The sequence below is a fragment of the Dama dama genome, chromosome 14 (assembly GCF_033118175.1).
Source record: "Dama dama isolate Ldn47 chromosome 14, ASM3311817v1, whole genome shotgun sequence".
Classification (NCBI taxonomy): domain Eukaryota; kingdom Metazoa; phylum Chordata; class Mammalia; order Artiodactyla; family Cervidae; genus Dama; species Dama dama.
This window is the reverse complement of record NC_083694.1, coordinates 19,271,687-19,297,065: the sequence shown is the minus strand read 5'-3', so window position 1 is coordinate 19,297,065 and position 25,379 is coordinate 19,271,687. Positions and strand designations below refer to the sequence as shown.

Below are 25,379 nucleotides of genomic sequence, written 5' to 3'. Positions count from 1 at the left end.
AAGTACAAGTTGAGCATCTTTCTTTGGGGATGACATTGATATCTGCTCTTTCTAGGTTTATCAAGGAAAATACTAAGAAAGGACACTTGAATATGTTTGATATACAATAATTTCTGTAGAAATATCAGTATGGTTGGGTTTCCCAGGTGGCTCAATGGTAAAGAATCTGCCTGCCAATGCAGGAGACGCAGGAGACATCAGTCTGATCTCTAGGTTTAGAAGATCGCCTGGAGAAGGAAAAGGCAACCCACTCCAGTATTCTTGCCTGGGAAATCCCATGGACAGAGGAGCCTGGCGGGCTATGGTCTATGGGGTCAAAGAGTTGGACATGACTTAGCAACTAAAAAAATATGTGTGGTCAGTTATTTGTTCGAGAAGTGAATGTTATTTCATAAACCTTGGCATTACTGAAAATAGAAAATAATTCTGAATAATATAACTCTAGATATTCATCACTAAATCACATATTTTGCTTGGCCGAGTCTGAGCAGCATTAATCTTCTATAGTCTCTTTACTAAAAGAAATCTACCACCCTGAAATAATTGGGGGAAAAGTGTTTATTATTTTTTATTCATTATATGTTGGGTAATATCCAATTATTGAAAGAATCTGCTGAATGCTCTACAGCAAATATCTCACTTCAAGTAATCACTATAAAATGAGAAACTTTATGAAAATTACTTGAGATGCTTGTCATTTTATCTTTCATATGAGTTTATTCAAAATTATGTAGCTTTCAAGAGTCTCTTTAGAAATGCATGATTAAAATAAAACATATTATATATCCCTTTTGACTGATAAAACTATCCAAAATCCACTGTGCTGGATAAGAGGCAATTCTAGTTTCTTTATATGCCAAAGCACACTTTGTAATATATTTTGGAATAATCATTTTATAAATTATTATTATATAACATGTAATATGATTAGTACATATTATATAAGTAAGCAACTGCAGCATATATTATGTAGTTAACTTACCTAATTATTTCTAATACATTATATTAAGTTATAATAATTAAAATAATTTAAATTACAATAATATAATAATTGCCTTTTATTATTTATTATACATAATGGTAAACTATTATTATAAGATATTATAAAAATAATTTCAAGATACTTTATAGAATAATAATAATTTTAAAAAAGCTTTTCTAGATTTTAAATGGTCTTTTTATAAATTCCATATAACTACTGATGACAAATACCTGAAGTGAGAAGAAGTACTTTGGAGAAAGATATATGAATTGAGACATAAATCAATGATGCTAATATAATAATTTAAAATTGTATATGCTCTTAGATTGTCCTTTATCTTTCTCTATCATCTTCTTCACTGTAAAGAAACTAAACTCTTACAATGCACCTGACTTATTAAAATGACAATTTCATATCAATGTATCAAAATAAAATTTAGCTCACTTTAAGAAAAATGTTTTTGTTCTGTTGGATCTAATTTTAGAAACAGCAGAAATATGAATATTTTCACTGGATAATGAAGGAAATTATCCTCACAGATACATGGAAAGTGATCACTTATCCCCTTAAAATGCCATTCAATCTTTTCTTTTTTCCCCTGAGCAATATATATGTATTTGCATAATATATGTGTGTATAAAATTAACGTTGTCATCAATACCAACACTTGCATATTGAAAAATGGATGTCTCTGAATATGTCAGGGGTGGTTTTACCTTTTAACACAAATAAAATGTTAGCAAATAGAAAATATTTCTAAAAACTTAAGGGATCAAATATGGTACAGTTACTTCTTTTAAGCTAAGAACTTACATATTGTCATTCACATTTCGCGCACTTTCCTGCTTCTGGAGCTGTGCTCTGGCCTCGGTTAGCCCATCGATGGGTTCTGCCACTCGCAGTGTCGGTTCCAGAGGCTTGTAGCGCTGTTCCAATACTTCCGAGATGTCGCGGAACGGTCCCTGACAAGACAGGAGGACGTAACTATTTTATGATTTATGACCAAGCCTACTGAATATCTACAAAGAAAAGCAAGTAGCATTTTATTTACTAAATTATTTTCATTTTTATTTATGTTCTTTTTTTTAATTCTTCCTGATATTTTATTAGGTTTTTTTTTTTTTTACAATATTGCAGTGGTTTTTGCCATACATTGACATGAATCAGCCATGGATTTACATGTGTTCCCCATCCTGATCCCCCCTCCCGCCTCCCTCTCCAAGACCCTAAATTATTTTTAAAGATGAATTTATTCTTGTCTGAATTAGGAAACACATGAGGTAAGAGCATCTCATCCTCAAGAAAGTGAAGTCGCTCAGACGTGTCCGACTCTTTGCAACCCCATGGACTGTAGCCCCCCCAGGCTCCTTGGTCCATGGGATTTTCCAGGCATGAATACTGGAGTGGGCTGCCATTTCTTTCTCCAGGGGATCTTCCCGACCCAGGGATCGAACCCAAGTCTCCCGCATTATAGGCAGACGCTTTACCATCTGAGCTACCAGGGAAAGGTTCAGACAAGTTCAAGTGATTATATTAAAAATGTTTGAAAATAGGCAGAATTTCCCCTACTTACAAGTTTTCATACAAGAATTAGTTAACTTGCAGTTATAAAAGTTGCTTTGTTTTCTAATTTTAAAAAGTCCATTTCTCATAATTTAAAAAGAATTTGCTCCCTTTTTGAGTAAGCAAAAATAGTAGGAAAGATTCTTGGGCACAGCTTTCAAACAGATAGAAATAGGATGGCAAGTTTTTTTTTTTATTAAAATAAAGTTTTTAGGCGAATGCCAAATCTTAAACTTGGTGACCTCCCTCCAAATATGGAAGGGCCATATTTTAAATCATTTTAAGTGTTTTTATATAAAATTCTAAATTTTATTGCTTAATAATTGTTTTGTTGGATCTAATTTTAGAAGAATCAGAAATATGAATAATTTCACTGGATAATGAAGGAAATTATCTTCACAGATGCATGGAAAGTGGTCATTTATCCCCTTAAATAATTTTATTTAGTCACAAATAAAATATTTGTGATTTGTCATAGAATGGGACAAATATATAGCAAAGTCCTTAAGCTGCAATGGTATGAAGTGATTTACACCATATTGCACCTTTAAATTAGCAGTTACTTACAGTAGTTACTAGAAGCTACTGGTTGTCTAGTTAGTATCATATGAAACACACTACAAAACAGAAGCAGCTCAAGATGGTGCTGTGCAATCAATTACATTTTGTTTTCGCTACCATTGTCATGCGGAAGTGATATAAAATGGACAAAGATTTCTAGTCATATCCCTTATCCTTAAAGATCTCTTCTTTAAATAGGTTATCACTAACAAGACACAGCTGGAGTTACTGCAAGCACTGAGTGAAGACTGTGGGGCTAATAAAAAGAAATGATTCACGCCTCATTTATGTTCACTTATGTTTTACATTAATAGAAACCAATAATAGGAACCAGTTACCATAAAAGTCATGGACCGTAAATAACACAAATGGCAAATAAGTATCATCTAGTACTTTTCACAGCTGGACAGGAGGATTGCTATATTTGAAAGTAGTTAATGGATTTTTATTAGAACTTTACTTTTTAAAGATACAGTAACATGATGACAAGTTCACAATTAAGAACTCAAATAAGGGTATTGTTTAGATTTTTAATCCTCCACTTGACAAATTCTGTGATTTGAACAATATTTGGTTGTGCTCTCAGGGGCAAATTACTTCTCTAGACCCTTTCTCTTCAAATGTTCAGGTGGAATAATAACTATCTCACAAAATTGCTCTTGAGATAATGCAAGACAATATAAGTAACACTCAGCATTGTACTTAGAACATATTAATAATAAATACACTAAAATTGTAATACTAGCTTAATTATTATTATTCTACTACTCCTAGTTTTGAGAGAAGTTTGAAAAAGATTTTGAACAATGGTAGCATCTAATATATAAACAAAAAGCCAAGGCTATGACTTTGAAGGAACTGGTGTTCACAAGGGGTAAAGTCTTTTTGGAGGTTAAATCCCGCCTTCTGACCTTTGTTGATGTATCAATGCAATACATACCCATTTGGAGGCCTATTCTACTACTCTTCTGGAACTTGCTCTTCCCAACAAGATTAGGAAATGAAAGAGGAGAAATTTTACTTAAGCAAAATTTAGAATAAAAATAGACCCACTCTTCTCATTCACTAGAATCTTCAGGACCACAGTTCTTAATAATGTCCATCTTTCTATGTGTTTCGGTGCCTGGTCCATACGTGTATATCTTAGACAATTAATACCTTGCCTTTGAGCTTAATAGACTACCTTCCTGGTTAGCATACTTGACAGCTACTGTCAAGGTTCTCTTGTGCCAAGGCTTCTACTGACTTGTGTTTTTGTTGACAGGCTCTTTTAAACCTCAAGGGATCACTTGTACCAATCATACCTGGAGTGAGATGGCATCCCAAATTTCAGACAAAACTTCAAACGTCAGCTTCTCTCATTGTACTCATTTACAAATACTAAATCCTAGAATGTGTAGACCATTCAGGATTCAACCTGAACCTGCAAGTCTTCTTGGACTCTTAGCTATAACTCTCCAATATTTGAGAATGTGAGTCCAATTATAAGTCAAATAAATTCATCTATATTTTTAATAACCCACATTACTTTATAGTCATCTTATATTTATAAATTTTTCTCAAAGCTTAAATAATAGTGAAAAAAATTTAACTTGTTATTATTGTCTCATACATCTAAGAAATTCACCTCACAAGTACAGACAGACTGTCAGAGTGTAAATATTATTATTTGGACTGTAGCATATAGAATCTCATATGTCCCCAGTCACACATGTACATTTTTATTATAAGTAAGTATAGGAAATTGGTTTCCCATCCTGTGAAAACAGGACAGGAAAGAAGGTGGGGTGGGGGGGAAGCAAGAAAGGAAGGGAGTAAGAAGAAGTCAAAGATGATAAGAGAGAAGGTGGGAAGAGAAGATGAGTGAAGAAAGAAAGTGAAAGGAAAATAAGAGAAAGAAGGAAAAGAATGTATGATGGGGGTTGGGGGGAGAATCAGAGGTAAGAAGGAAGGCGATGGGAAAAGAAGGAAAGGGAAAGGAAATTACTAGCAGGGGTAATTATTTTGTTGTATGTTAGATAAATGTATTCTATGATTATGTGCACATGTGTGTACACCTATATATGTATATGTGTATGTACATACATATATAAAATCAAATCTTCCATACAGATGTGTATTCCATATATATAAGAATGTAAATGTAAATATTATGTAAATGTATATATATTTTCCATGTATCTTCATATATATACCACCGTGGTACAGTAAGAAATATTTGGTCTTTGTCCCTGGTTCCTGACATAGAGCTCCTAAAATCTTTGCAATTTCCCAATGACAGGAGTATCGTTTGTTGCTCACGGCAAGATTACACCTAAGTTTATGCTAATACGATGACTTAGGCTGGAGCCCCTAAGTCTCTCAGCCTCCGGATGACACCGGTCACCAGAAAGACCAAGTGACTGGCAGACTGGCACTTCCAGCCCCACTTGTGATCTCTAGGGAAGGGAGTGCTCTAGGGACTGAGTGAGGAGAGACAGGAAAACAACCACGAACCATGTGAGTGACCTTGGGAGAGGATCTCCCTACCCTCCTCTCCTCCCACCCGCTGCTGAGCTCTGATATGAAATTACAGCCCCAGCTGACACCCTGACTGCAACTTCATGAGAGGTCTTCAGTCAGAGGCACTCACCTAAGCTGTACCTGCAACGCTGACCCACAGAAACTGAAAAAAGAAACGTGTGTGTTGGTTGATGCCATCAGACTTTGCAGTAACTTGTACAGCGATGGATACACAGGGGCAAGTCGGTAGCAGTTCTGGAAGCCTGGCTGCATGAACCAGAGTCAGTCCATTTCCGGGTGGATGCTTCCTGGTGGCAGTTGTCTAGTCCAGTTTAAATAGTGGTGGGGGCGGGGAAGAGCAACAGAAGTGGTGTTCTCTGGGACTTTCAGGACAGTGACAATCATCAAAACTCACCCCATTCCACCCTTCAGACCTAGAAAGTCATTGACTGATCCTGCTATATCCTACCTAATCCATAGTGAAGATATCTTTGTCTTTGCTTGAATTTTGCATTGTTGGGGGCCCCCTCTAATTCTCCAAGTTATACTTTTTCAGTGACTCCCATCCAAATTAGGTTGATAATTATATATGATTACATGAACCATCAGGCTTCCCCAGTGGCTCAGCAGTAAAGAATCCACCTGGAATTCAGAAGAGGCAGGAGACATGGATTCGATTCCTGGGTCAGGAACATCCCCTGGAGGAGGGCATGGCAACCCACTCCAGTATTCTTGCCTGGAGAAACCCATGGACAGAGGAGTTTGGCAGGTTCCTAGTCCATAGGGTTGCATAAAGTTGGCCATGACTGAAGCAACTTGGTATGCACACATCTACAAGAACCACCAGATGAGAGGCTGATAATATATAGGATTTTACTAGCAACGACACGTTATAACAAATGCCATTACCACAGTATTGTCACATAAAAGAGATACATCCTAGCCCCAAATTCTATGTGTTATTTTCACAGTCAGAACAATAAAATTCAGTACCAAGGAAACATTTGAAGAGTTCTTTGGTATATATTTAAAATGCACTTCATTTTTATTATTTAAAATTAGATTTGGGGGAATTATCTGGCAGTCCGGTGGCTAGGACTCAGTGGTATCACTGCCAAGGGCCCAGGGTCAATCCCTGATCAGGAAATAAGATCCCACAAGCTGCACGTCATGGCCAAAAAAAAAAAAAGATTATTCAGAAAAAAATAATTTTCCTTTCTATTCACAAAGACAAAACAAAACACAATAACTAGAAAAAAAACAAAAAACAAGCAAACAAACAAAAACACCCACACACACAGAAAGAATACGATCACTGGGACAATTCTTAGGTAAGATAATGAGTACCTGACAGCGTTTCCGGTCAATAGGGGGCAGAATTCCAGACCGAGGAAAGGACCGGGCGCTGGTGCAGGCCAGCCAGTTGCTAAGGCTGACGCAGGGCTTCCGCTTCATGTTAGGGCCTCGGTGCGTTAGAGGCTTCGCCTTCTGGAGCCTCAGCTCCCATGGGTCAGGATCTTTTCTGAACGGTGAATTATATATTCCCGGAATCTAAAGCAGAACCACATCATTTTGATTTTATCTTTCATCTTCACATAAAATAAAGGGAAGATAAAGCTGTAACCAGACAAATTTGACTATTTTAAACTACAGAAGAGGTGGACTTCAGATTCATCTAAGTGAAAGAAAGACCCAGAGGGATGGGATGGGGAGGGAGGCAGGAGTGGGGATCGGGATGGGGAACACATGTAAACCCATGGCTGATTCATGTCAATGTATGGCGAAAACCACTACAATATTGTACAGTAATTAGCCTCCAACTAATAAAAATAAATGAAAAAAAAAAGCGTTAGTCGCTCAGTAGCTCAGTTGCTCAGTGTTGGACTCGTTGCGACCCCGCCACACTTCTTTGTCCATGGGATTCTCTAGGCAAGAATACTGGAGTGGATTGCCAGTCCATTTCCAGGGGATCTTCCTGATATAGGGATCAAACCCAGGTCTTTTGCATTGCGGGCAGATTCTTTACCTTCTGAACCACAGGGAAGTCCAATTTGTCTAAAGAGATTTCAAAAGATCCTTTGTCTCCAGGCCAACAGTTTCAGAACCATTCATGGTTGAAAACTAAATACACTAAGAACAACTGAGCTATAGTTTCTGCCACACATGACATATTTGACATAATTGTACCTGAGAAAAAAATAACAGAAGGACCTTAAGCCGTTCATGTTGTTTTTCTAACCATTAACTATGTATGTTTATATTTAACCATCTCTAGAAGTCATACATTCACACACAAACTCAAATATATAATGTTTGAACCAGTTTCAGGTACAAAGTATGAACTTAATAAATATTTGATTATTTGCATGATTATTCATTATACAACCTAACTAATGGTAGTCATTTTAAGTTCTTTAAAATAATAATCTAAATGGTATATATGTAAAAATACATATGCATGTACATATATGTGTATATATATGTTTGTGTTTATGTATATAATCATTCAAAATAACATCCTATTTTTTTATTATTGGAATATAATTGCTTTACAATATTGTGTTAGTTTCTGCTGTACAACAAAGTGGATCAGCTATCTGTATACATCCTTTATTTAATGAGTTGTATCCACATGGTTCTATAATGTAACATTACCCTTATTGTTTTATGACTGGCCTTGTCTCACTCTGCATCAAAATAGTCAACACTTATTTAACACAATTCCTGTTATGCAATAGTGGTTCCATAGATGTACATGGAATAAAGGTTAAATTCAAGTTTATAGTCCATCTTCTGAAAATTCAATGATGTTTGAATACACAAACCTTATAGAGCTATAGTTTTTACTCTTTTCATATATACAAATGCATATTCATGAAGAAAAAAAAACCTATAGTTTAAAGGACAGAATGACTTATTTGGTTGTTCTGTAGACATTCAACATAAAGAATGTATAAATTTAGCCTGTTTTTCCTAAAAATGTGCTTTTCTCTTAAGCCACTATCAGATTCATAAATATTTCTAGTTGTTATATTTACCTCTTCCGAATAAGCAAGTCTAAAGTAGTATGATTAACTACAGTAGTTGCCTTTGAAGAGCTGTCCTGGGGAATAGGATATTTTTATATTTCATAAAATAAAATATATTTTATTTTATATTTCCAGTCTAACTCTTCAGTAAGTATTAACCTCTGTGTGTGTGTGTGTTCAGTCGTGTCCACATGGCCTATAACCATGCCAGGCGAACGCATGGACTATAACCCGCCAGGTTCCTCTGTCCATGGAGTTTTCCAGGCAAGAATACTAGAGTGGGTTGCCATTTTCTACTCCAGGGAATCTTCCTGACCCAGGGATCAAACCTGCATCTCCTGCATAAACATGAGGATGCTTAGCCCATATTAACCTCTATCTAATTTTGAACTGTGATGTTGGAGAAAACTCTTGAGCGTCCCTTGGACTGCAAGGAAATCCAACCAGTCCATCCTAAAGGAAATTAGTCCCGAATATTCATTGGAAGGACTGATGCTGAATCTGAAGCTCCAATACTTTGGCTACCTAATGTGAAGAACTGATTCACTGGAAAAGACTCTGATGCTGGGAAAGATTGAAGGCAGGAGGAGAAGGGGACGACAGAAAATGAGATGGTTAGATGGCATCACCGACTCGATGGACATGAATTTGAGCAAGCTCAGTTGATGACGGACAGAAAAGCCTGGCGTGTTGCAGTCCATGGGGTCACAAAGAGTCGGACATGACTGACCTGACTAACTAATACCAAAGGAAGGGAATTATCAAGCCATGATAGGGTCACTTTTCCCACAGATTGACTTGTCAAAGTATCAGCCAGTGTATTCAGAAAAGGACAGAGAGAGCGCCACTGAATGGTACATAAACTCGAGTAAACTCTGGAAGATGGTGAAGAACAGGGAAGCCTGGGATGCTGCAGTCCACTGGGTTGCAAAGAGTTGGACATGACTTGGTGACAAACAACAACAGTATCAACTCAGACCAGGTTTCATGTCCTATCCCCAGTGCTTCCTTAATTGCTTGGGGATAGTGCCTATCACATTGTTTCATAATTATCTTTGTGTGTGTCGGTCTCCCCTAAGCAGGCAGCTGGAGCACAGGGACTCTGTTTCAGGTATTTTTGCATCTCCAGGGCCTACCAAAGTGCTTGACACTCAAAAAATGAATGCTAAATGCTTATCAAGCGAAACAAGGCACTGTTAAGAAAGGCCCATGAAGTCTATTTTACTTTTACTTTCCCAAGCCACATAAATATCTTAGTAAAATTCAAGTTTATTTCAAAGTCTTACTGACTTCTTTTAAAGTTTTAGATTATATCCTTTTCATCTTTCTTAACACTTTAGTTTCAGTTTGCTTCTGAATACACTGTGATCTAGAACCAAATAATTCTGGACCTATTGAGTCACCTCCAACTCAATTTTTCCTATGCTAAGGAAAAAGTTAATGTAAGTATATTTACCTATTTTAAAAATGTTTTGAATTGACTCTTCTTTGAGAATTTTTCCCTATATAATTCATACAAGTAAGAAAGTATTGAAAACATTATAGGCATTGTATAAGCCATTTTTAATGCCATGTTAACATATTCTGACTATAATACTAAATACAGAACAAGGTGGAAGCATAAGCAGATATTTTTAATGATGCTAATATAAGAAAATCTATACATACATGTATTCAAAATAGCTTTCAGTGGATAGTAACTTTTAAGTGGATGGTAATTTTAATATGATTTTTTGGGTGATTTTCTAAGATGAGACTATGCATCAATTGTAATGAGAAATAACAATAAATATTATACTATTATATTTGGTATAATAGTATAAAAAGACTAAATAGACTAAAAAGACTAGTCTGACATAAAGCAGAATTAAATCTTCATAGTTTATGAAAGACATACAAGAGAATAGAATTCTGTTTTGTGATGATCTAGTTAACTGAAGTCTGTGAGCTTATCATTTCCATAATCTTAGAGATTAAAATGGTAAAATGCATACAATGTAACTAGATTATAATGTATCATTTAAAAATATCTATCTACCTGAATAACAGCAACCCACTGGTAACTTTACCCCATTAAAAATCTTTGATCTCCTTCACATTTGCATGCACGTGTATACATAGGCTAGATGGGAAATGCAAATAGATCGGTAGACATGATAGCTTTCTTAAATTATATTTTGCAACCTATATGGAGACCTCCTCATGTGTATTCTCTTTGCAATTTCAATCATATATAGATAGAAAATATATTTTAATTGAATGGAAAATGTATCATTTAAAATCTTCAAGGTGTCAGTATTTTAGAAATTAATTTAATACATTTGCCTAACTTTTCTCAATGAAAATGGTCCAACCCCCCCAACCCCTATAGCAAGGAGATACCCTATTTATATTAATACAGTATTCATTTAATTATTATTTTCTTTAAGTAAATAAAACAGCCTAACTACAGTCTCGATGGCTATATGTCATTAACTTGCAAGCCACTTTGTGACTAAGGGTTTGTTGTGGATTTTTTAAAAAAAATATTACTATGAGTCACAGTAATAAGTAAAAAGTTAATCCTCAGGGACTATGACATATTTTTCCGTTTTCACATTTTTCACAACTTAGAAGGGCTACTGCCAAGCTTGCTTTGGGGACTTCATTTTCAGCAATAATTTTCTAGAGTGACCAACACTATTGGGAAATCTGTGCTAACTGTTTGAAAAAAAAAGAAGCCTACAACTGAGTTATTTGCAGTACTGTCATGCTAACATTCAACTCAATAAGACCCAAGAAATCTCAGGAGAGGACGCTGCTAATAGCTTCTTACTGACCTCCCTGGATCAGGCCTGGCTGCTGACTGGTGGCCCAGTGGTGAATATGGCAAATGAGGTGTGAAAGCACTGATTTTTTTTTTTTAAAGGCTATGATTCTGACTCGTCAAAAGGAAAGGAAAAAAAGGCAATGAGTTATATAATAGATATATATTTTTCTTGAATTTCCCCCTTCAGACCCTCCATCATGGGAACTTAAGCATGACCTGGAATATTAATTATGTCAGGTTGGACAACGAGCAAATGTACCATTTGTTACCCAGTCACCCTTAGCATTACATTAATATTTTGAACCATTCCATATTTTTAACAATCTATCAGTTGGCTCTCCTCGGTTTCTATCCTCACACCAAAGTATTCTAAGGGAAAGTACTTTAAAAATGCAATTGATTTGAAAGCAAATGGATATAGTTGTTATATTTGGCAAATCTACTGCTGTATTTCATGAAGAATGTTTTTACGGTCATTTTCCACTCATATGCTGACCTTTATTTTGTAATTGCCTGGAGGAAGCCACTGTCTAATTTTTTTCTCTTCTCCTTGCTATTGAGGTTTACTTTTAAAACAAGTTTCTGAAAAATAAAAAGAATTTGAAACCGGACCACATACACCTATAATTCCCATAGCACAGATACTAGTGCTTCAATTTGAGATTTTATCAGATGAGAAACAGTGATTTCTCATGATTTCAAAAGTGAGTGAAATCACTCAGTTGTGTCCGACTCTTTGCGACCCCATGAACTATAGCTTGCCAGGCTCCTCCGTCCATGGAATTTTCCAGGCAAGAATACTGGAGTGGGTTGCCATTTCCTTCAAAGTAACTGCTTATTCCAGGCATGAAGAACTCTACAGGGTAGGTGGGAGAATTTAACTTTTACTTCTGCAAATGACAATTACATAGCAAACAGGAGCCACTGATTGCCATAAAAAAAAACAAAATTGAAAAGTATTTTTTCATATATACAATACTATATATAAAATAGGCAAATAAGGAGCTACCTTATAGCACAGTATACTCAATTTCTTTTTTTTTAAATTATTTTTATTGAAGTATAGTTGATATACAATGCTGCGTTAGTTTCAAGTGTAAAGTGGTTCAGTTATACATACATATGTACATACATACATACATATGTATATTCTTTTTCAGATTCTTTTCCCTTATTGGTTATTGTAAAATACTGAATGTAGTTCTCCTCAATATCTTATAATAACCTATAATGGAAAAGTATCTGAAAAAGAATATATATATATATATATGTATATATATATATATACACGTATAACTGAATCACTTTGTTGTACACTTGATACTAACACAACATTGTAAATTTTATTATACTTCAATTTAAAAAAAGATCTTAAAAGAGTATTTTCTTGCCCCATTAATTAGATTCTGTGAATACCATGAGAGATGAACTGTTCTAAATGGAGGACTGTCTAAAATTTGTGTGGGTTCTAAGTTTTTGTAAAATATGATTTCAAAAAATAATTTAGGCAAGCATGCAGAAGAGTAGTAAAGGTCTCTAATAACTGGAAAAGTGGAAGTGGGCCAGGGAAGTGTGAATGAAATATCTGCCAGGGTGGGGACTACCGAATCAACACTGACCAATGCACTTCATCATAATTATCGGGACATACTAGTGCCAGGGGATTTATAAAACGCCCACTCAGCAAACAATTGCCCTGCCATTAAGAGATAGTCAAGAGTGTTAACACTGTCACAGGCCAGCATTTAGTAAGATATTCTACATTCAATTAGTCTTGCTGAGAACAAAAAGGAAACATGGTCATTTCTCAGATACAGACAATAGTCATGTTAACCCTCAATACAGCACTGCAGAAGGAATAACAATTTCATGGAAGCACTAGGGATTTACAGAGAATATATTTGGAATAGTTCTTACCTATCCAAGGCAATATTTTTTTTCAAAAAGTATTACTGACTACAAATGCTTTTTCTCATCTTTCACTCTATTAAGAAATAAAATGTTTAAATGTCTTCAGTCAAAAGAAAGAGGGGTCATGTCATGTTAAATGCAGATCCCAGGTATAGCTGGCTTTATTAGTTAACAAATGGTTTCTATCAATCATTAGGATATCCTAATCATTATTATCATATGTTAAAATATTCTCATGAAATGTTGATCAAAATGAAGAAATTTTAATAAGAAAACATTCTCTATATACTAATTCAGTTCAATAAATATAGAGCATCTACTAACTTTAGAAACACTTTGCTGGATCTCAGGTGTGTACAGAGATGAATAAAAAATGATCACTCCCATCAAGCTGTTCTTGGGCGGAGGAGGTGGGAGGGATTAGAAAAACAATTTTGTTACTGATAATAACATAACCAGCCTGTGGTAAGTATCCTCTAACAACTTGTAAAGAAGTATACACCAAAGGTTATGGTAAAGGTATGTATCCTTTAGAAAACCCTGTGGAAAGAGGATCTGAATTTGTTCTAAAGATGAATAGAATTTTCATGATAATAAAAGGAAAAAAAGTAGTCCAGGCTAAGGGAATGCTAAAAATAAAGACACATGGAAAAAAACATAGGGCACATGTTCAATGAACATTACTTTGGCCAATTTATGCATGAAGCCATAGTCAGAAATGAGCTCGTGAAGATAAATCAGGACCAAATTCTAGAAGGCTGCAAGACTGCACTTAATTCTACATAGAATGGGAATCTCTTGATTTTTGCACTCTCCTGTAGAAAGCAAGCTCAGGGGGAAGTAGAAGCCGGACCTACTGGCACACAAAGCCTACAGAAACAGATCCAGTGGGAACAGAGGCAAAAAATACAGTTTAAAGAGACAGAGCAAGCATCAAAACCAGACTCTAACATGGCAAGGATATTGGAATTGTCAGACCAGGAATTTCAAACAATTGTGATTAATAAGTGAAGGCATTGAACACATAAAGTAGGCAGCATGCAGGAACAGATGGGCAATGCTGGCAGAGATAGGGATATTCTAAGTAGGAATCAAACAGAAATGCCAGTGATCAAAAACATTGTAACAGAGATGAAGAATGCCTTGATGGATTTATTTGTAGACTAGGCAAGGCTGAGGAAAGATTTCTGACCTAGAGCATATTTTAGGAGAAACTTCCAAAAAGCAAAAGAAGAATAAAGGAAGGAAAGAAAGGAACAGAAAAATTATTTGAAGAAACAATGACTGAGGATTTCCCCTATATTAATGTCAGACACCAAATCACATATCCAAGAAGCTCAGAGAACACCAAGCAAGATAAATGCCAAACAAAACAAACAAAAATCCCTTAAGACCCTACACCCAGGTGGGTGCATCATATTCACATGTCAATAAAATCAAAGATAAAAAACCTTATAAAAGGCAGAGTGGATAAACATCTTACTTAACAAAGGCGCAAAGATAAGAATTACACCCAATTTTTCCTCAGAAACCACACTAGCAAGATGAGAGTGGAGGAGAATATGCAACACAGAGTGAACTCTCATTATGGAGTCTGGGTGACAAAGATGTGACACCACCCTTATGGCAGAAAGTGAAGAAGAACCAAAGAGCCTCTTGATGAAAGTAAAAGAGAAGACTGAAAAAGTTGGCTTAAAGCTCAACATTCAGAAAACTAAGATCATGGCATCCGGTCCCATCACTTCATGGCAAATAGATGGGGAAACAAAGGAAATAGTGAGAGACTTTATTTTCTTGGGCTCCAAAATTACTGCAGGTGGTGACTGCAGCCATGATATTAAAAGATGCTTACTCCTTGGAAGAAAAGCTATGACCAACCTAGACAGCATATTAAAAAGCAGAGACATAACTTTACCAGCAAAGGTCCATCTAGTCAAAGCAATGGTTTTTCCAGTAGTCATGTATGGATGTGAGATTTGGACTATAAACAAAGCTGAGCGTCAAAGAATTGATGCTTTTCAAGTGTGGTGGTGGAGAAGGCTCTTGAGAGTCTCTTGGACTGCAAGGAGATCCAACCAGTCAATCCTAAAGGAAATCAGTCCCAAATATTCATTGGAAGGACTGATGCTGAAGCTGAAACTCCTATACTTTGGCCACCTGATGTGAAGAACTGACTCACTGGAAAAGACCCTGATGCTGGGAAAGATTGAAGACAGGAGGGGAAGGGGATGACAAAGGATGAGATGGTTGGATGGCATCACCAACTCGATGGACATGAGTCTGAGTAGGCTCAGGGGGTTGGTGATGGACAGGGAAGCCTGGTATGACGCAGTCCATGGGGTCACAAAGAGTCAGACATGACTGAGCAACTGAACTGAACTGATATGGGAGGGGGTAGAGAGTACAGTCATTCCTTGGTGTCCTTAGAGGATTGGTTCCAAGATCTGCCTCCCTAATCCTGCAGCTATCAAAGTCCAAGAATGCTCAGATCCCTTATATAAAATGGTGGAGTATTTGCGTGTAAGCTGCACACACACACAATCATATGTCAAATCACCTCTACGGTACTTACAATGCCTAACACAATGTAAATGCTATGTAAACAGTTGCCTGTGCACAGCTAACTCAAGTTTTGCTTTTTATGAACTTTCAGGAATTTTTTTTTGAGTACTTGAATCCTTGGTTGGTTGAATCTACAGATGCAGAATCTGAGGATATGGAGGACTGATTTTATACGGCAACTTCTGGCTCAAATTTGCTATGAACCTAACTTTGCTGAAAAAAAAACAAAAGGCCTATTTTTTAAAAGTTGAATACATGCTTCACATATAATACAATAATCCCATTCCTGGGAATCCAGACAAGGGATATGAAAATATATGTCCACACAAAGGCTTGCATGCAAATGTTTATAGTAGCATTATTCATAGATGCCAAAAACTGGATGTAATCCAAATGTTTATCAATAGGTTAATAAATTAACAGAATGTAGTTATCCATTCCATAATAAAAAGAAATTAAATACTGATATATGCTGTCACATTGAAAAATCTCAAAAAGATTATGAAAAATAAAGGAAGTTAGATGCAATACCACATACTGCAAATTGTGTTTATATAAACACCCAGAAAAGGCAAAAGTAGATAAAGAAATGTGTAGAGCCATGAAGAACATGAAAATCCTTCTGCTCGATTTTGCTGCAAACCTAAAACTGCCCTAAAACAAAGTCTATTATTTAAAAAAAGGTAAATGGCATCATCAGCTCTCAATATCTTAACCCAAAAACCTGAGAAACATCCTTGATGATGAGTGATCTTCCCTCATTGCTTATAGCCACTCCACCAACAAATTCTATTAATTCTTCTTTCAAAATATATATCCAATCTGTAAACTTCTATTAATATCCGTGGCCACCACCTTTATCCAACTTCAAACTTATACTTAGTCTCCCTCCATCTGCTCTGTTTTGAACCCCTGTTACCCTCTACAGGGAAACCGGAGTAAAGTTACAAATTTAGAAATTGTTTTTGTCTCTAAAATACTATACATGGCTTTTCAATGCTCCTAAGAAAACCTTTTTTTGGTTCCAACCTCATTTAAGTCACTCTTCCCGTCCCTCACCACATGCTATCCACACTGGCTTGCTTTTATTTCCTCAAAGCATGCCAGGCTCTTCCATGACTCAAATTCATCAAAAATGTTTTTCCTCTCACCTGCTTACTTGCCTGGCCAAACTATACTCACCCTTAAAAATCCACATTAAATATCACTCCTTTGGAGAGACTTGTGGTTTCACACACATTGTCCTACTATATCCTTTCTCTCAAAGTTCCCTGTTCATTTTCTTCATGGCACTTATCACTTTTAATTTTACACATAATAGAGTCTGTAGTTCTCAACTCTGGCTAAATGTCAAATGCATTTGGGGAGTTCGAAAAATACTAATGTCCAAGCCCCACCCTAGACCGATTCATTTGGAATCTCTGAAGCACGTGTCCAGGTGTTTGTTTAATTTTGTTTTTAAAGAAGAGTTGAGAACCCTGACTCATTACCTTTCTCAATGCCTGGCTCAGAGCAGACCATCAAGCCATGTTAATCTGCATAAGTGATAGAAGACCAGAAGTCTGTGAAGGAGGTGAAGCTTGCTTACCCAGAGGGAAGAACAGAGACTGGTGGGAACAGTAGAGTGACATGGACAGAGGGCATTTTATAGAAATGGAGGCAAAAAACATGGATAACAGGTTAATCAAGAAGAATATAAGGGACTGTAGAGTTTCGGGAAAATCTTGCCTTTAGAACCCCAGCAGAGAATTAGCAAGAAGAGCAGTTATGTGGGAATATTCACCTCTGATTGGCGGACATTAGGACTGAGCTTCCCACAAAGCATTCAGGTTGAAAGGTCTAATGTGTTGTCGTCAGAGTAGGTCTGGAACTTAAGAGAGCGGTCATCCCACTTCTGGGCATACACACCGAGGAAACCAGATCTGAAAGAGACACGTGCACCCCAATGTTCATCGCAGCACTGTTTATAATAGCCAGGACAAGGAAGCAACCTAGATGCCCATCAGCAGACGAATGGATAAGGAAGCTGTGGTACATATACACCATGGAATATTACTCAGCCGTTAAAAAGAATTCATTTGAACCAGTCCTAATGAGATGGATGAAACTGGAGCCCATTATACAGAGTGAAGTAAGCCAGAAAGATAAAGAACATTACAGCATACTAACACATATATATGGAATTTAGAAAGATGGTAACGACAACCCTATATGCAAAACAGAAAAAGAGACACAGAAATACAGAACAGAGTTTTGAACTCTGTGGGAGAAGGTGAGGGTGGGATGTTTCGAAAGAACAGCATGTGTACTATCTATGGTGAAACAGATCACCAGCCCAGGTGGGATGCATGAGACAAGTGCTCGGGCCTGGTGCACTGGGAAGACCCGGAGGAATCGGGTGGAGAGGGAGGTGGGAGGGGGGATCGGGATGGGGAATACGTGTAAATCTGTTGCTGATTCATATCAATGTATGACAAAACCCACTGAAAAAAGAAAGAAAGAAAGAAAGAAAGTGAAAAGTGAAAAAAAAAAAGAGAGAGAGCGGTCGCAGCCAACAACTGAAGTGTTTTCTGAATAAAAAATGGCTGAAGGTGTGAAAATGGATGGAGTCACTGAGGGAGAGCAGGGAGACTGAGGGAATTTTTTCCAAGGAACAAGTCTTAGTGTGTATTTATAAGAAGTAAAAGGGAGAAGAGAAGCTCATGAAGTGAAGGGCACTGGAAAGAGCTAACGGCGGGTGTTGGAGGATTCGGGCATGGCGTGAGGGAGAAGATGGCTTCGCGGAAGAGGTCACCAGGGTCAGATGCCAGGGAGGGTGGAACAGCATGAGGACAGACGCCACACACACAGAGTGGTAACTGGAAGGTGACAGCTGACCTCTGCAGAAGCAGGTTCTGTTCTTGTGGCAGAAACATCGTGACTCATCGAATGTGAGGAGGAAAAAAGAAGTGGAGGCTGGTTTGAGGTTTCCAAAATACAGCATTATCATGATGACTCAGAAAATCTTGGGACTGAAAGAATATCTTCCCCCTCCCCAGTCAGGATTTCCTTTAACCGTATTGAATTTTGAAAGATTTTCTGAGAAAGATTTCCTGGGAAATCTTCCCCACTATACTACTCCTTCCTCTCTTTATCTCTAAATGTTACTGGTCCCTGCAAAAACTGATGAAAGTTCCTTGTTTTCTTCCTTAGGCATTTCTCTAGACCTGCTCCTTCCCCCAGTCTGCAGCAAGCCCCACCCACCATCACCCCCACCACCCCTGTGACCCCCGTTTGGCTTCGTTAACGTTTTCTTCTGCCTACTACCTTGGCAGGTTCTCCAGATTTGGCTTTGCTTCCTCTCTTTCCATTTGAGTCACAGCCTCGATAGTTTATAAAACAAATATAAAATACTGAAATTACTGTTGACACGGACAAAAGGCCATCCTGGAAAGAGACCATCTTGCGGTGGGGGTGGGGGTGGGGGCAGGGAGGATGCCCAGTGTCGAGCAGGATCTTGAAAGAAAAGATGGGATTTGTTTGGTGTGTAAAGTGGGGGAGAAGTCATTCCCAGCAAACAACAACACAAACACAACATACAAAGGAAGAGAATCTTAAATAACTTTGATATTAAAAAACTATAAATAGTCCCATATAATAACAGAATGAACAAGATACACAGGAATTACTGGAAAAAAAAGTGAGAAGAAATGATCAAAGAGTGGGAGGAAAAGCTGACCATATTGTCACCAAGGCCAGAGGAGGCCACAAGATCACTGGAGTGATGGGCAGTGTGCAGACCTTTGAGAGGTCCTATGGATTTTACAGCTCAGAAATTCCTGGGTGACTAGATCAAGAGTTATTCTCAGTGGAGCAGTGAAAGTGGACACTCCATTCATAGTGATCTGAAAACTCCCTACTGTGTGTGACTCCTCTGATACACAATTGCCACACATTCTGAACTGGTTTATTACACCCACAAATGAAACCTGAATCCCCTAAGGAAAATAGAGGAAACAGAGCGAATGATGTTTTTATGATCACCATCCCTCTAGAAACCTTTCGTTACACACCTTTTTAACTCTCTTTGGAAACCCCATGTTTTCTCTTGCTTGGTTCTTCAACAGAGGATTTGGTTTGAAAATGATTCCATAGTTTGGGGTTAAAAGGTGACTTCCAAGAAATTAGTAGCTAAAAGAAAAATGCTTGGCATTATAGAAACAGGCAAGTAAAAGAAAATTTTCTTTTGTTAAAGAAAATGTACCAGTGGAATGGAGCATTTGTCAAGCATTACTTCCAGTGTTCTGTGGGACTCGGCAAAAAAACTGATATCCCATGACTCATTGAAGAAGGATTATTTTTTTAAGGAAACAAGAGAAATTCATTTTAAACTTTATCAAAGTCTTATCAAAATTTTTAATTTTATCCGTGCTTCTTGGCCATAGAACACTATGTTGCCTTAATCTGGTTGGCTACAATCTTGTCTCCAGATCCTAAAGGCCACCTTCTTTTCAGACCACTGTGTTCTCACACAGTTTTGTTCTGAAGATCTGTGACTTCTTGGATGGAAATTATTAACTAGTACTTACCAGGTACAAATTATACCTGCCACTTTGTGACAACTGAGCTGGGTGATAACAATTTTTGTACTTTTCTGTATATTTCCAATCAATAAAAATTTTATTTTAGCTTTTTAAAGTTATCTTTTCGCATTCCAATTTTTGCTCTGGTCTCCTCAATGGCAGGGAGCTTAGAAAATTGCATCCCATGTGCTTCGTGACCCTATTATCTTTTATTACTACTTAAACTATAAGTCCCTCCGGTGGTAAGATAATTTGATAACATAATTTTTTCAAAAGAAGTTGGCCAATTAATATTTTGATCAAGAAACTGATCTGTTCTAAAACAAATAACAGTCTAGTCTCTGTTTGGGGCGGTGTGCTACGGCATTGCATTACAAGTTTGTGTGCATTTTTGGTTTTGTCTTCTTCGAAATTTGAGGAAATAGTACTCCCCTTGTCCTTTTTAATCCATGATTCACTTCCCCTCCATAATATCACTGGGATACTGAAATAAAAAATAGGCACAGCAACTTAAACTTCTCCACAATAGGGTTCAGTCGGATCAAGCAATTATTTGTCTATTTGTTTTCTGGTGAAACTGAGTTTGCCCAAATGGTTTTCTGCTACATTAACCACAGCTCACCTTTACATTTCTGGTATATCCATCCTCAACTACCCTGTTTCTCTTCCCAACACTCCTCATTCCCTTGCCTAGAATCTTTAAACCTTGCCCTTTGGAGCCCATCTCCCATCTATGCGAACCCACTCAGCTATGCCCTCAAACTTTTCAATAAATACATTTTCTACCTTTTAAAAAAATTATAACTAAAGCTGCCTTCTCGTCTAGAGCACTACTTCCCTTGCAGCCCTCCTGAGGAAAACATTCAGATCCAGTACTCCCCTGGATCACCGTGACCAGGGGTAGATTTGCATTATCTCAGTGCCCCAATGTCACTTTCAAATCATGATGCATCTACCTTCTTGCAGTCTGAATATCTCTTCTTTTGTCCTTCCTTATGGTTATTATATACAGACTTGCTGGGCATTCCTCCATATTCATGATGGCCTTTGGCATGTCATTTAGGCTTCCCTTCTACTTTGTGTTCTGGCAAAATTTTAAGTGATTTTCATGTATAGATAGGCCACTATTCCAATAGTTATCTTCACAGATTTTCGACTCCTTCACCTTCACTGACCTTCACCTTGACACAATGTTAGCCATGCCCTACATGTCCTCGTCATCCAAATCTGCTCTGTGTTAATAATTCAATAAGCTTAGACACAAGCATCTCATCCTCTTAACTTCCTAGTCTACTAGATCCCACATCCTTAGTTAACCATAAGATTGATTCCTGAAAGATCTCAAGTGGAGTGATCTCTCAAGTTTTTCCTAATCTATTACCTCTTCTTGCCCTCACATTTTTTCCCCTAGTAATCTGAATCACATGGTTGGTTATTTTAATGACTCAGGTTCCTAACATCCACCATCCTGGCCATGCCCCAAACCATAATCCATTCAACTATGCAGTAGAACTTAGTGGTTAATTAATTAAATCTGAATTCCCAACTCTATCTTTTACTTCTTCTGTGATCCTAGCCTGTATTACTTAAATTCACTGTAACATGGGTACTATGCTAAGTCACTTCAGTCATGTCCGACTCTATGGGACCCCGTGGACCCACCAGGCTCCTCTGTCCATGAGATTCTCCAGGAAAGAATACTGTAGTGGGTTGCCATTTCCTCCTCCAAGGGATCTTCCTAATCCAGGGGTTGAACTCAGGTCTCCTACACTGCAGGGAGCTTCTTTACTTTCTGAGCCACCAGGGAAGCCTCTGAAATAACAGAACAATCCCATCAGGTCATGTGTGTGCTTCTGGGCTTAGTCGTTCAGTTGTGTCCTACTCTTGAGACCCCATAGACTGTAGCCCGCCAGGCTTCTCTGTCCACAGGATTCTCCAGGCAAGAATCTGAAGTGGGCTGCCATTTCCTTCTCCAGGGGATCTTCCTGACCCAGGAATCGAGCCCAGGTCTCCTGCACTGCAGGCAGACTCTTTACGGATTGAGCTATGAGGGAAGCCCCATTAGGTCATATGTAAGTTTAAATATGTTAATATAGCTAAAGCACTGTGAAAAGTGCCCAGGACATAGAATTTACTCAACAAATGCTAACTTTTTTAAAGAGGCGGTACCATGAACTCACTGTGAATGTGAACCCTGGTCTAGACCATCACACACTAACACTGACCCTAGGTCCTTCATTTCTCTGTGCTTCATCAATGAATTGGGGATAACTGTCTACCTTATAGGGTGGTAATGAGAATTAAGAGAGGTAATTAATGTAAAACAGAATATTTAGCTCATAGTAGGCCTTCAATGACTGTTAAGTGTTGTTACTGTTATTCTCCATGCTTACAAGCTCAGGCTGCTGATGACTGCTGGAATGAATCATATAACCAGGCAGACTGGAGACACTACCTATTCGAGGACTTCGAATCTAGCTGGTCCCTCAGAGCCCCTGTCTGTCTCTGATTCTTCTCAGAATGATTTTAGAAGATCAACTAGGATTTCGAAGTACTCAAAATGCAAATTTACTTCAACTTTCAATCATCCCTACAAAAGTATATGATCCATATATGATCCTACACTTGTTTCATTCCTTCTGACTTACAGGGTCAAATTCTCCTTCCATCTATTTCAGCCTTCAACTTTATGCTTGTCAACACATCCTCTCCCACCTTTATTGGGTCCATGCTTACTTGGTTATTTCATCTCTCCTGTAAACTTTCAATCCAGCTCTCACTGCTAATAAAACTAACACTATTGATTTCCATCTATTCCTTTCTCAATTTGTTCTGAACTCAAGCAGGGATAAGTGGGTTTAAATATTGGACTCTATATCACCTTTCTTTCCCTTCTCTGCCAATTTTCTGTCCTGACCATTCCATTATGGCTCTTGGCAAATATTGTTCCTCACTTCTACCATTAACTATACTATTTGTTACCCCATGGACTGTAGCCTGCCAAATGCCTCTGGAATTCTCCAGGTCAGAATACTGGAGTGGGTAGCCATTCCCTTCTCCAGGGCATCTTCCCAACCCAGGGACTGAACCCAGGTCTCCCACACTGCAGGTGGATTCTTTACCATATGAGTCACCAGGGAAGCAAGAATACTGGAGTGGGTAGCCTATCCCTTCTCCAGTGGATCATCTGAACCCGGCAACAGAACCAAGGTCTCCTCCATTGTAGGAGGATTCTTTACCAGCTTAGCTAAGAGGGAAGACCCCTACTGAACATATCAATAACTATAGCTTTAGTATTATCATTTGGGGCATTGTTATGTCCCAGTTCTTTCACTGACACAAGCATTCATCATGAATGAAACATTCATTCATTCATCATGAATGAAACATAATGAAAGAAACATTACTAGTCAGACTGACAGTGAGGTGTCAGACATTTGTGTTCTTAGAGCTATCTCTTGATCTCAAATAATATGATCACAAAACAATGTGTAACTCCATGTAGAATAGGATTTCTGTTGTTTCAGAATTTCAGCTGATGACTCAGAGATGAAAATACTTAATAGATAAGTACCCAGCCTGACTCTTCTCTTTCCTTAACAAAGCATACACATTGCCTAAAAGCTACCCAGAAGTGCCCCGTGCCTTCTTGTGAGAGGATCTTGCATCTTAGATTTATGCCTTCTACCTCCTGGTGTTTAAAGGAATTGATTACCTAATTCACACAGGGATTAAAGGTAATGATGCTGAATATGTTGTCTACTGTTGTTGTTGTGTTTAAGACCCCATGGACTTAAACCTGCCAGGATTCTCTGTCCAGGGGATTTTCTAGGCAAGAATATCAGAATGGGTTGCATTTCCATCTCCAGGAGATCTTCCCAACCCAGGGACTGAACCTGCATGTCCTGCATTGGCGGGCAGATTCTTTACCACTGAGCTACCAGGGAAGCCCATGTTGTCTACTAGATACCTTCAAATAAATAGAACTTCAAAGTATGATTTCAGCCATCATCCAGGAAAATGTCCTTTAGGACCTTTCTCAGCTGCCTTCAAACTATAACATAAAGAGAAAGTGTGGTTTTGAAGGCAGCCAGATATGAGTTTGAAATTCATCTCCATGCTATCTGGTTGTAAAACCTGGTTTGATTTGGGACTTATGCAGCCTTTAAAATTGTTAGTTTACTCTATGTATTTTCATTGAATATAAAATTTCCCCTTTAAAATACATAATATATGTTAGCAATATAGAAATCAGTTACTAAAAATTATTACAGATTTCAAAATAACTATTTTTAATAATTTTTTAATGCAAAGAAGGACTTGTGAATAACTGAGATGGAGATAAAAGTTTCCTTTCTTATTTTGAATCTAAAATTATTATAAATCAGAATTAGGACATGTATATAACCCATTCATTTATTAGTCAATCATCATTACTTATGAACCTATTTTGGTATTGGAGATGTTAAAATAACATAATTGCTCTCTTTTATAAGTTCACCTACTGTAGGCCAAAGTAGATGCAACCATAACACCAGTGGTAAATGTTATATTAAAACACAGAGGGAGAAAAAAGCAACTCTGCCTTGGAAGGTTAGGGAAAGCTCAATGATAATTCTGACATAATTTCAATAATAGTTGACAGAGAAGTTGATTTTGGTATGGCTATATAATTAAGAATTCAGGCAAAATAAATTGAAACATTTTAGTGATGTGAGTTCAAGAGTAATACAGATGATCATAAGGCAACTTATGAACATAAAGCATAAATACAAATAATTAATAGGAGTACAACAAAATTATATTATCAAATGATCACAGGACTGGAAAAGGTCAGTTTTCATTTCAATCCCAACGAAAGGCAATACCAAAGAATGCTCAAACTACTGCACAATTGC

The 25,379-nt window shown here is 37.4% G+C and overlaps 1 protein-coding gene across 3 annotated transcripts in view; it reads right to left on the bottom strand.

Moving 5' to 3' along the window:
- The window catches only part of SPATA17 (spermatogenesis associated 17), a 218,614-nt gene that overhangs the window by 71,193 nt on the left and 122,042 nt on the right, over positions 1–25,379 (bottom strand). For 2 of the 3 annotated variants that reach the window (XM_061160043.1, XM_061160042.1), the window contains exons 7-8: positions 6,956–7,159; positions 1,796–1,944 (exon numbers count right to left, since the gene is read on the bottom strand). In XM_061160043.1, coding sequence (XP_061016026.1) covers positions 1,796–1,944; positions 6,956–7,159 — 353 coding nt within the window. The remainder of the gene's footprint in view (positions 1–1,795; positions 1,945–6,955; positions 7,160–25,379) is intronic. The other variant, XM_061160044.1, reaches the window with a different exon arrangement.